The 13307-nt window shown below is 49.1% G+C and overlaps 1 protein-coding gene across 1 annotated transcript in view; it reads left to right on the top strand.

Annotated features, from left to right (window-relative positions):
• The window catches only part of MYH11 (myosin heavy chain 11), a 127579-nt gene that overhangs the window by 66669 nt on the left and 47603 nt on the right, over positions 1 to 13307 (top strand). The window contains exons 9-13 of the mRNA XM_045286010.1: positions 2572 to 2715; positions 7588 to 7683; positions 10003 to 10121; positions 10746 to 10898; positions 12001 to 12174. Of these exons, the coding sequence (XP_045141945.1) occupies positions 2572 to 2715; positions 7588 to 7683; positions 10003 to 10121; positions 10746 to 10898; positions 12001 to 12174 (686 nt within the window). The remainder of the gene's footprint in view (positions 1 to 2571; positions 2716 to 7587; positions 7684 to 10002; positions 10122 to 10745; positions 10899 to 12000; positions 12175 to 13307) is intronic.

The raw sequence follows: 13307 nt of genomic DNA on the forward strand, positions 1-13307 counted from the left end.
GCCCCAGTGTGCCAGCCTTTGAGCTGCAGGGGCCCCAGTGTGCCAGCCTCCGAGCTGGCGCAAAGAGCTCACTTTCCCTCAGATCGATGTTCATGGGGTCCAGTGCACAGAGCCAGTGTTAACCCAGGGCGAATCTTGGATTTAGCCAGATGGCCCAGAGAGCCAAATCAGTGACTTCCCAGGGAATCTGCCAGGCCGGGTAAATCCAAAGCAAAGTCATCAGCTCAGGTGGGTGACTGTCCTCTGCCCATTCCAAGGGGCACTCGCACTAGATTTTCTCCAAGGACACAGGATGATCACGGGGCATTATTAGAAAGAAGTTGTAAGATGACGGGAAACAGCAGTCGTGATGAAAAAGGCCAGGAATGTCCCCACCCCATGGCGATGCTCCTGCTCATTCTTCAAGGGTGGCCAGGAGTGCCCTTTCAGTGTCTCGTTGGGAAACCTTATCACATCCACCCTCCAGCCATGATCCTCCCCCACCCCCGCCCCCACCCAAGACCTCAAAGAACACTAAGAAAAAGGAAGCCTCTGAGTCCTTTCAGGATGCCCAAACTGCCATTGCAGCAGAAGTTCAAGAGCAGAGAATTTTCCGGGGCAGGAGTTAGGGTGCATGCAGAAGTGTATAAACCTAGGGGAGGGTGCACAGGGAACCAAGAGCTTCGCATTTTGATAGTTTTGATTCAGAAAGATATCCGGGGGTGTGGCAATACGTTTTGACTTACCCTCGGACATAAGGTGTATCCCACGGGGCCTAGCTGAACACCTGTCACCATCCATGTTTTGAAAAGCATAAGAGGGAATATTAGGATCGTTTGCAGTCATTTTAGGTCCAAAATCTTCGGCGAATAATCCCAACTTTGCTTCCCATCCACTGGTGGCCCGCGGTTAGTGAGTGCGGTTGACTTAGAAATGACCAGGTGGAGGTTTTAAAACTCACACTTCTGCTGTGAAGAAGCTATTGCAGCAGCTCCACCTCTAGAGGGAGGCAGCGTCCACATCATCTTCTTGCTGCTTGACCTGGAGGCTGTGACTAAAAGGGGCCAGATGTTTGCATAGATGGTAAACACCGGCAGATCCAGCAAGTCAAGCCCCTAGAGGGGTGGCCCAGGGAGACAAGTATTTATCCCTCCTCCCTGTTTGCCACCAAAGTTGATGGTTTGGCTGTTTGGCAACTCAGTTTCCAGTTTGTTTCTCTGAGTCTAGCCTTTCCTGGTGTGAACACACGCAGCTCCAAGTTCTGGGCCCCTTGGGGTGATGAGTTTGAGAAGCGGTCAGGTCTTCAGAAATAACTATTTATAAAATGTATCCATATGCTGCATAATGAAGTCTTGGCGAAGACCCAAGTCCTTGTGAATTTAATCACACCGTCTTCCATTTACTACAGGCACCTGAGCTCACTGATGTCTTAGGTTCAATGGAACCCGGGTTTATTAAGGAACTTCCAAGTGCTGGGAGCCATCCCAGAGCTTTGTTTAAAAAGAAAACCATCTCGCTGACCCTACCCCCCCTGCCCCCCTGCCCCACCTCCCCTCCAAAGGTACAGTGGAGCTCAGCCTGATTCAACGATTGATCTGGGAGAGGTTGTTGGATGCCTTGGAGGGTGTGATAAAATCCACTAGTGGAAGAAAGAAGATAAGCCCTGACATACATTCAGGGCAGCCGTGCTGGGGCTCATCATCACCCACAACCAAGGAAAGACAACTCAGGACGTCGCTTTGCAGAGAGCAGTATTTCCTCCAGGAAATAATAACACGGAACAATATTTCACCAAGGAAGTAATACAAGCAAGGAGTTGGCTTTTTATGTGTTGGCAAGGGGACGGATGGTCAGTCTTCTGGGTGCTGTTGACCATACCCATGGCTTCTCCTGCATCTACCCCACTCCGTTGTTGTCGGAGGAAAGCAGTGACAGACAATAGGCAAAGAAAAGAGAGTGGCTGCGTACCAGTAAAACTTTATTTTACAAAAACAGCCAGCAGGCCCGAGTGACCAGCCCTTGATATACAACCTGTCTCCTGAGTCAACGAAAAATAATGGGAGGGGAGGACCAGGAGCATTGGGGAATGTAACCTTCCACCCTGACAGGGACTCTGGAGATAATACCTAAATTTGGCACATCCAGACATAGCTGCGTAGTTCTCTTAGACAGAGAAGAAACCGCAGAAAGAGATAAAAAGCAGCCACTAGATAAAAAGTAGGGAGGAGTTGGAAGATAAATGGGGTAGAGTGGTGGCTTTAACCCCTTTGGTGGTCCATTAGTCCCCAATTTACAGTGGGGTTAGCTTTGAACGACTTTATTGTACGTTGATTCTAACATAGGTCGAATGCCTCTGCTTTTATTGTTATTACCTTTTATGACTAGTTTCTTTACAAAGGGGCTTTCAGCGAGGTCGTGGAAAGATGGAATCTCAATATATGGAATTTCCCCACGATCTTCTTGTGGTCTCCTCATGTGTGAGCCTTCGGGGGGAAGAGGGAAGATACTATGATAGCCCAGGCTTTTCACCTGTCCCACATTGGCTGTGGAAACGTGTTCCCTGACCACTGTCCCTTCTTCCCTTCCTTCTAGACGATTTGCTTTTGGAAGGCTTCAGCAACTACACTTTCCTCTCCAATGGCTACGTGCCCATCCCGGCTGCCCAGGACGACGAGATGTTCCAGGAAACCTTGGAGGCCATGGGCATCATGGGCTTCAGTGAAGAAGATCAGCTGTGTAGGCTTGGGTCTGGGGGCTGGTGAGACTAGAGTCACGCCTTTCAGTACTCCTGGGATCAGTCGGGGCTTTCTCTGGTTGTCTTTCTGCCCTGTGAATTCCCTACCCCCTCACAAAAAGGAAAAAGAATATTACTCTTGCTAATGTTTTTAAAAAGTGGCCAGGGCTCTTTCAGTTATGAGCTAATCAAATGGGCTTAAGCAAAAAGGGAAAGGTGTCGCTCAGAACCAAGACATGCAAGTACACGGGCTTCAGACCCAACGGGGTCTCGGGCCTCAGAAGATGTCTTCAGAACCCAGTTTCTCCCTCCATCTCCCAGCAGCAGTGTCTTCTTTTAGGCTGTAAACTCTCGGCAGCAACATGGCAGCTGTGGCTCCAGCCCTTATATCCTTGCACTTGAACTCAGTAGAAAAGGGCAGAGAAGATTCCCTGAGTGAGTTTGGCCAGTCTGGGTTAGTGTGTACATTCCCGAGAGACTCACTGTAGACAGGGGTCCTGAGAAGAGAGAAGCTCAGGGAGACGTTCTCCATCGAGACTCTGCTTCAAGACCTACATTTCTCTCTGACTAGCTGTGCCCCGATGTTGCAGTTACTCTCGTTTGGCAACACTAGAGGAGACTGTGGGAAGATTCCATGGCCTTCGGGACCCAGAATGGCACTAGCTACCGAGTGGGAGGGGCAGCGCCTTCCATGATAAATCAGGCTCAGAGAGACAAGGTTCTGAGATCCAATGACAAGTGAATGGCATTTGAGGGCTTGGGGCCAAAGTCCACCTCAGAATCCCAGGCTGTCAAATCACCCAGGCTGTCCCAGAAGGATGCGTTTTGTTTGAGACAGGGCTCCGTTTCGTGTCAGATCATTGTTTCTTAAGGAAAAAGAACAAAGCTTCGATGTTTGATGCGGACGGTTCACTGTGGTTAGCTGTTGACGGACAAGCCCCGGCTCTTAGTGGGCCCACATCCAATGGATGGACTCCTGTGCTCCATCGATTGCCAGACCTTTCCGCCTAGTCCTCCTGGGTTGGAAAGCTCCCCCGAGCCCTGTTCCACACCCTAGCTAGCACATCGGCGATGATGCCAAGCAGATTTCAGCAGAACTGCCAGGTGAAGACAGACTAGGAAGAAAGAGCTGGCAATCTACTTCGGAAAAAAAACAGTCAGCGAACACTGCTGTGGATCACAGCCATCGGATCCACAATTCCTCACTGGGCATGGGGTGGGGGTGGGGGGTGGGGACAGCACCCCAACATCAGCAACAAAATGTGCCCCAGGGCTCAGATGTGGAAACAGCGGCTGCAAGAAGCCCGCTGTGTTCTGAGATGTAGACTCACGCTGGGGATGGCATCTTGGCACTTAGTAGGTCATCAGTTCCCCCTCTGGTGCTCATCTTTATTCCAACCACAGAGGGCAGACAGACCCCAGGCCCAGCACCCAGGGCCTCCCCAAGACCCTTCTAGAATTCGACAGTCCCATCTGTTTCGCTTGTATCTTGTTTATGGCAAGTGAAGCTGATGTTTCACGTGAGGTAGGGAGAGACGGTGAATGTCAGGAAAGAGAAATACATGCGTATGTGTCAAGGGGAAATGACAGGCACGTGGCAGCCAGGTGGGTGGTATAGAGGGAGCCCACGGTAAGAGGGCGTATGTAAATGACTGGTGACTGCAGGGCAAGGCCTGAGACCGGTATGTTTCCCAACCCTGGTTACAAATTCAGGGGTCCCCACCAAGCCCTACACAGACACCAGAGGAGGAGGGCCCCACATTGCAACTTGAGGGGGTGTCCATCAGATTCTAGGGGAGAACCAACCAGAAGGGGCCTCAGAGACTCTCAACCCAATGAGCTTCCTGGAGCTCAGAGGGGAGCAGGGACTGGCCCCAGGCCACGCTGCAGGCCGGCAGCCGCACAGGACTAGAAGCCTAGAAGCTCGGGTGCATGGCAGGAACCCGTGTTATGCAATGGTTAAGTGCTTGGCTACTAACTGGAAGGCTACCCGTTCGAACCCACCAACCGCTCCTTAGGAGGAAGATGAGGCTGTCTGCTGCGGTAATGACAGCCCGGGAAGCCCTCGGGGGCAAGTCTATGCTATTCCGCAGGGTTGCTGTGAATCAGCCTTCCCTCAATGGCAGTGGGTTTTCAAATGTTACTGAGCACCGAGTATGTGCCAGACGCACGGCCCGGCGCTTTGCAAGCACTCTCGCGTGTTATCCTCACACAACAACCCCACGAGGGTGATGCCGTCACGGACCCGATGGCATGTGTGCCCGACTCAGAGTCGCCTTGATGGTGGTGAGTTTGAGTTTGGGGAGGGATTATCTAGATCCCTGTCCCCAAGCTTCACCACAGGGCCACCTCCTGGCTACATCTGGAGAATTTCCATCAAGGCATTCATTTTATCGCTTGGTTTTCCTGTTTCTAGACTAAATCGGAGGATTTGTTGTTGTTGTTTTTAATTCTACATTCCACCTAAAATCTCCCACCTGCATCCTGGATAGTGCAGGAGCCACCCTTTGGGAGGCTGTAGATGACCTGCATCCGTAAGAAGGTGGTGGTGGTGGTGGTGCCAGCCAGCTGGTTCTCACTCACAGTGACCCTGTGTACACTGACCCAAACACTGCCTGGTCCTGCGCCGCTCCCCACAATGATTGTTTGGTTTGAGCCCGCTGCTGCAGCCGCTGTGTCCATCCATCTTATCCAGTTACCTTCCTCTTTTTCTCTGCCCTCTACTGGACCAAGCATACCTTCCTCCAGAGGCTGGGTGCTCCACATCACATGTCCAAAGTATGTGAGACAAAGTCTTGCCATCCGTGTTTCTAAGGAGCATTCTCTCTGCACTTCTTCCAAAACAGATGGGTTTGCTCTCTGGGCAGTCCGTGGGACTTTTCAATATTTTCCCCCAGCACTGTCATCCAAATATATTGATTCTTCTTTGGTCTTACTTATCCAATGGCCCACTAATAGGGTGACTACTAATATTGACTATCAATTGCCCCAGACCCCTTTGCTCCAAATGATCCTAGTCCCGACTGCCCAGAATTACCTGGCTACCAAGTGTCAGTAGAGTGCTGAGCATGAGAAACCATGAGGTAGACGACTCGTCCGGGCTCTGTGGGCATTGTAATGATATGTCAGCTCTCCTTGCCCTTCCAGGACCATGTCTGTGGAACTGCCTAGTTTACTGAGCCCCTTTCGCGGGTGTTATCGTTACGAGATGCTGTCAACAGCAGCTCCCGTCCACTCTGGGGGAAGGGTTTCTGCAGGGCGGGGGGATGGAAGCAGCTGGTTGAGTGGCCTCTCCCTTACTGTGCTGGTCTGGGGACCCCAAGCTGCTGTGAAGGGTTTTGACACCCCCCTCCCCCCAGTTTTTCCCTGAGCAACCAAGAAGGCTCAAGTCTCCTGGCTGGAATATAGGGATGTCTTCGGGAAGTCTGAACTTCTTGAGGTTTGCCCCTGAGTAATGCTGAAGCCAAATATTTGTATCAATCTGTTCATGATTACTCCACCCATCATCTGTCCACCTACTCATCCATCCACCTACCCAGCCAGCCACCTACCCATCCATTGCCCACCCACTCACCTATCCTCTTGCCCACCTATCATCTACCCATCCATCCATCTATCTGTCTGTCTGCGTGCGGATCCTAGAGTAGGCTTTGAAGACTCAAAGATGACAGCCTGACCTTGAAATGTCCAGAAACTCATGGTCTGATGGGAAGTTCAGACACAAACCCTTTGAATAGTAACATGGGCAGAGTTGGGAGTCAGAAGAACCCCACGGGTTCTGGGGACACAGGGTTATTGACTGGAGACATTCGGACAGAAGATGGATAAAAGTTCTTCCTCCTTCCCAACGTGGACATCTTGCACACCCAACTAGAACATGCTAAGAAGCATCTGTTTTTTAAAAAATACCTTTCCTCGACATTCAATTTACCCTAGGAAAAGTGCATGTGTCATAAGAATACTGCTTGATGCATTTGAACACACAAAGTCCACGTGTGTAACTAAAAGAAACAACACCGTTGAGTCAATTCCAACTCAGAGCAACCTCCTGGGACCGAGTAGAACTACCCCCGTGGATTTCCAGGACTGCAGATCTTCATCGGAAGTAGGAAGATTCCTCTTTCCTCCTTGGAGTGGCTGGTAGTTTCAAACTGCTGACTTTGAGGTTGGCAGCCCAAAGCATAACCCACTATGTACCGGGGCTCCTTCTTGTGTAACTAGCACCTCTTTAATTAGGAGGACCCCGCCATCCCCCCGGGAGCTCCCCCATGCCCTTCCAGGCATTTCTCCGTCAAAGGAGGCTACTATCCTGACTTCTGACAGCAGGAGTCACGTCGCTTATTCTTGCACTTCCAATCAATGGACTGAGACACTATGTGTCTGCTTGCATCCGACATCCTTTTTCAACATCTGTGCTTGTGAGCCACAGCGGTCTGTTGTTAGTAGCTGTAGGTCAGCCCTTCTTGTTCCTGTACAGCAGAGGGTGACAGCCTTGTTCTGCGAAGGGCCAGATGACGTCACACAGTCGCTGTTGCAACTACTACGTTCTGCTGTTGGAGCACACACATAGGAAATACATAACTGAATAAATGTGACTCTTCCAATAAAACTTTATTTACAAAAAGCATGTGGTGGGCCTTGCTAGAGTTGGCCAGTCCCATTGTAGCACCCTATGAAAACAGACAGCTGCACGACGCTCTGGGTTTCTCCCCAGGTACCTGGGAGCTAGAGTTGCCTGGTTTTCCTCTGGGCTCAGGAGTCTCTTTAAGGGAAAGGCGTAGACTGGTTGTGGGTTTCCAATGGTTTTCAGATTCCATAGCTTCCCAGCACACTGGTATTAACAGCTGGGTCTTGTCTGTTGTCTCCCATCTCAGCCATATTGAAGGTGGTGTCGTCCGTCTTGCAGCTTGGAAACATCGTCTTCAAGAAGGAAAGAAACACAGACCAGGCTTCCATGCCAGATAACACAGGTATAGCTGCCTTTTCTCCATAACCGATGACTCGGAGGATGGGAAAGTGTGTGTGTTAATTTTGTTAAGATCATTTTCCTGGACTCTTACAGCTCTTATTATGATCCATAACCTCTCCGGTTTTGACCGTTTTCTGGCTGAGAGTATCTGGAGTGTTGTTGACAAGCCCTGGGTTCGGATATGACACTTGGCTTCTCTCTTTTTTCAAATGCATCCCTGAGGAAGACCCTAGAGTAGAAAGTTCTTTTTAAACAAATAATATTTCTTAGGTTTTAAAGGAAAGCGTACACAACAGTTGAGGCTCCCGCTCCACAGTTTCCGGGAGTTTTTCTGTGACGTTGGTACGTCCTTTAGGAGATGTGAACGTTCATGTTGTTTCCATCCGTTTCCATGTCATTCAAGGCCCCCTTATGTTGTCATCATTGTTTTAAAATAACTGTGGACTGTTCTGTCTCATAGAAGTGATTTTTTTAAGAAGAACACTATTCGTGGCTGACGGCTGTTCTCTTTGAGCCACGTTGTCATTTAGCTGCAAGGTGACTTTGGGGTAGTGTCAGTTCCAAGTTTGAAGAACACCTCAAGGTAAAGAAGTCCTGTAGCCTCAGTCTGGTCAATGGTTGGCTTTTTGTTTTGTTTTGTCTTTTAGGCATTTCAGGTTCTGTTTCTTATCTTCCTCTGGTCCCTCAGGAGCTACCTATTGTGGCCCTGATTAGAATGTCAGTAGTGGTAGCTGGGCACTATCTAATTCTTCTGGTCTCAGAATAGAGTAGCATGCTCTTGCCTCAAAGGGTAGGGAATAAATTGTTAGTTTTAGGGCAGGATCCTTACAACTTCCATCAAGTTGGTACCCGTTCCTAGGCCCTTGGGGATAATTTATTATAAATCCCTTCAAAACTCACTGATAGTGAGTCAGTTCCGACTTGTAGTGACCCTAACGGCCGGAGAGGAACTTTCCCTGTGGGTTTCCAAGACTAACTCTTTATGGGAGTAGAAAGCTGTGTCCGTTTCCCTCTAACCCCCCTACTCATTATATTAAATAAACATTTCTTGGACATCTACTGTGCAGCAGGTACTGGGATAGGGGAGGAAACAAGACAGAAGTCTCAATCGGTCCAGTACATGTGGGCTTCTTGAGAATTTGAGTTCTGTCCCACATGTTTCTCCCCTTCCAGCAGAACCCATCTAGTGTGGCCCTGCTCAGAACAGCTGTCCTTGGGAGCTGGACACCGTCTGGTTCTCCTGGTCTTAGAGCACACATTTTCTCTTTGAGCGTAGACTGGGTGTTTCTTGATGTGGGAGATGTCCTATGCCTCGTAGGAATTTTAACATCACCTTTGGCATTACATTGCCTGCCTGTCGCATCCCCTCCCTCAGTTGTGACAACTGAAAATGTCTCCAGACATTTCCAGGGATCCCCTGGGGGACAAAATCAAATCACTCTGGTTGACAACTTCCGGCCTACAGAGAAAGGGAAAGGTCATACTGTTAACTGCTCGTTAGTATTCTGTCTTACAGAAATAGCACATTGCATTTGTCATGTGGGGCTCCAGCTTACCATAATACCACACTATTCGTTAAGGAAGAACCCTGGTGGGATAGTGAGTTACATGTTGGGCTGCCTACCACAAGGTCAGCAGTTCAAACCTCCTAGGCATTCCGAGGGAGAAAGATGAAGCTTTCTGCTCCCACAAAGATGTACAGCTGAACGAGTTAGGTCAGGGAAGTCGAAGCAAAAAAAAAAAAAGATGTATAGCTGAGGAACCCCAATAGAGGGGGACTGTGAGTGGAATCGCACTCAACAGCCCTGAGTAGTTTTCACCCTCGTGGTCATGTCAGCTGTTCCCAGTATCCTGCTGTTACAACACATCTCATTGAACAGAGGGTAAAATGCGTATCCAATGGTTACTAGGCCAGGCAACTGTGCATCTCCATTGGCAACGCAACAGTGTACCAAGTAGCTTGCTCTTTCTAAAGCTGAAAAAGCAAGGCTCTAGGACAGCGGAATAGCTTGTCTGAAGTCACATGGCTAGGCAGTGGTAAGGGGCAAGGACTTGAAACTGGACTCTTCCAAGCCTCCAAACCCCATGGTGCATACCTCCCACTCCAGATTCGCCATGAGCTCTTCGCCAAGCACCAGGACTGGGTTTGCTAGTCACGGTGCATCTGGGGGCTCTCGGATACTATGTTCTCTACCCTCAGGCTCTATTTTCCAAGAGAACCCCATGTTTGCCCACCTCATGCATATCCATGTGATGTCACTAGGTTTCCACCCTCTCTCTTTGCTGAGGGACTCCAAATGTGTTCTTTCCCCCCACCCAGCTGCTCAGAAGGTTTGCCACCTCATGGGAATCAATGTGACAGACTTCACCAGAGCCATCCTGACCCCACGTATCAAAGTGGGGCGAGACGTGGTACAGAAAGCTCAGACGAAAGAACAGGTAATGATGTACTTGCCATTTATTCCTGCAGCATCCTACATCCATCGTTTGTCCACCCTCTTGTTTCTAACCCACCCCTATATCCATCCATCCACCCACTCACCCATCCACTCATCCCCTTCTCGCCATCCATCCATCCATCCATCCATCTGTTCTTTGGTCATCCATTCAACCACCCATCTCTCCATGTACTCACACAATCATGCTCTTACCCCGCCATCACCCAAGGGCTAGGATACTGGAAGCCCAAGTTCGGTTCTTTGCAAGAACAGCGGCGTAACTTACTCCTATCCCCAAGGTTTCCTGGTGGCAAGTATGCACCCTGACATAAGAGACTTATCCGTGGAAATGACTATACACCCTTGCTGGAGACAGGGCTGTCTACCCCTGACTGATCCCTGAGATGCAACCGATCCCATCCTCCCTCTGAAGGGAGATGTTCAACCATTCAGACAGTCGTCCTTTAGTCCTGACACTACATTGCTTCCTGCTTCTTCTCTACTGGTTGTAGAAATAGGCTGATTTTCTTTTCTGTGTATTTGTTGCTCATAAACCCCTGCACCATCATCCTGGCCTAGGTAAACACATAGCCCACCAGTTACCTTGTCCCCTCGGTCCCTGCAGGCTGACTTTGCCATAGAGGCCCTGGCCAAGGCCATTTACGAGCGTCTTTTCCGCTGGATCCTCACCCGTGTGAATAAAGCCCTGGACAAGACACACCGGCAAGGGGCCTCATTCCTGGGCATTCTGGACATTGCTGGATTTGAGATCTTTGAGGTATACCTCCACCCGATCATAATGATCATGCTTTTGATCCTCTGGCACAATGCTTGCCCTGGGAGAGAACATTGCTTTGGAAAGGGGGCAGGTAGCCCCAGCAGGGTAGGCAGCTGCCTAGTGAAGGCTAGACCCTTGAAGGTAAAAGAGACAGAGATCTTCTTGTGACACCAAGATGGCCAGAGATACAGCTGGATTCAGAAGGCACCTGCCTTCTCTCTCTGCCTTCCTCCTTACCGGTCTCGTTCTCAGGCAGGCCCTTGCCTAGTGGTGAGCAGATGGCTGACTGCCACAGTGCCAGAGCACATTTCAGTGGCCCTGACAAGAATGAGCACATCTTTTCCCAAAAATAATTTTAACCAAAATATTATAACTGAGTCTCATTAACTTTTGTTCTCCTGTCTTGGGCCACACAGTCATGTCTGAACCAAGTAGTGCTTTTGGGGTCTTGCAGTTCTTCAAGTAGGGTACACATAGCTAGTGGACCCCACCCTCGTGGGCTAGAAAGAGGTTCTCAGAGATGGGGAAGGGTCTCAGGGTGGGCATCTATCCCAAGAGACGTCTGCTACAGAGTTATGCCCAATCTGAGCCTTAGTTCCTGCATCTGTAAAATGGAGAGGACAACATACCTCATAAGGAACCCAGGTAGTGTAGAGGTTAAATACTTGTCTGCTAACTGACAGGTAGGCAGTTCTATCCCACCAGCTGACTTGTGGGAGAAAGATGTAGCAGCTGGCTTTTGTTAAGATCACAGACGTGGATACCCTATGGGACGAGAGTTCTACACTGTCCTAGCAGCCATGAGACCATATCTCACATGGATACTTGAGGCATATGCAGGAGATAAAGCATCCTTGAAACAATGTGTGAGAGAACATTGGAGCAGGGTATAAAAGAAACGTACCTCTCACCAACCCTGCTGAACCTGATGACTCCTTCATGGGGGCCCACGCCTTCTCTCTGGGTGCTAAAATGGCAGAACAGGCCCCTGTGGTGAGGGTGGCAAGCCCTGGGGGCTCTGTGGACTGGAGCATCCCTGGGCCTGTGTCCCCAGGACTTTGTACAAGGACTCACCTGGCCTCCCCTGGTGTCATGTGCACAGGTGAACTCCTTTGAGCAGCTGTGCATCAACTACACCAACGAGAAGCTGCAGCAGCTCTTCAACCACACCATGTTCATCCTGGAGCAGGAAGAGTACCAGCGTGAGGGCATCGAGTGGAACTTCATCGACTTCGGCCTCGACCTGCAGCCCTGCATTGAGCTCATTGAGCGGCCGGTGAGGGGCCACCCTTGTGTGCTGTGTGCTCCTCCCTGTCATAGGCGTAGATGGCCATCACTTAGCTGATCCAAGTGCCCTGCATCCGCCCATGTGCAGGTGGCTTTTCCCATGACCATGTCCTGAAAGATCGCCCTCTGAACCTTTTTTTTATTGATATTTTATTGTGTTTTGAGTGAAAGCTTAAACAATAGTTTAGGTTCGTCTTCAACAATTGCTATACAAGTTGTTCAAAGACCTTGGTGACTTGGCAATGTATGAACATTCCCTTATTTCCATTCTGGTTGTTCCATTTCCATTTATCTAGTTTCCCTGCACCCTCATATTTAAAAGTTGTCAACCGTTTGAGCTTATATAAGTGATTTTTTTTTAAAGTGGTTTTATTGGAACATAATCCGCATACCATACAGTTCAATAGTTCAGTCATTTCCAGAAGAGTTGTACAATCATCACCACAATCAATTCTAGAATATTGTCTTCTTTCTTGTACTCCTTGTTATTAGCGTCTCACTTTCCCCCAATTTTCCCTGCCACTCCCCCAAGACACCATTGATCAGTTACTGTCTCTGTAGGGTCACCTATCTATCCTGGATTTCATACACTGAAAAGTATACAAAAACAAAGAAACAAACCCCCCAAAAGCTAACAAAAATAACAAAATAAAATAGAGACCATTCCTTTATGGGGGTCATTGGACGGACTGTGTGCAGTCATGCGAATGTGTATTAAGATTTATTTATATCTCAAAACTGTGAGAGTCTTCTCCCACTGGAGTAGACTTTCCCAACCCGCAATTATGAGGCTAGAGGATTTAGCTACACTACATTCTCATCCAGTCCCTCTGTTTACCACACTAAGTCAATTGACCGAGATATCCCACAAGCCTGGTGCTAATCCTTGAAATGCACACTGAATTTTTGTGACTGAACCCGCACTTTTTTTTTCTTTTTAAAATCATTTTATTGGGGGCTCATATAATGCTTATTGCAATCCATCTGTCTATCCATTGTGTCAAGCACATTCGTACATTTGTTGTCATCATCATTCTCAAAACATTTGCTTTCTACTTGAGCCCTTGGTATCAGCTCCTCATTTTTTCCCCCTCCCTTCCCATATCCCCTCCCTCATGAACC

Source organism: Echinops telfairi, unplaced genomic scaffold (assembly GCF_000313985.2).
Source record: "Echinops telfairi isolate 266 unplaced genomic scaffold, ASM31398v2 ScPeMD7_5;HRSCAF=22, whole genome shotgun sequence".
NCBI classification, from domain to species: domain Eukaryota; kingdom Metazoa; phylum Chordata; class Mammalia; order Afrosoricida; family Tenrecidae; genus Echinops; species Echinops telfairi.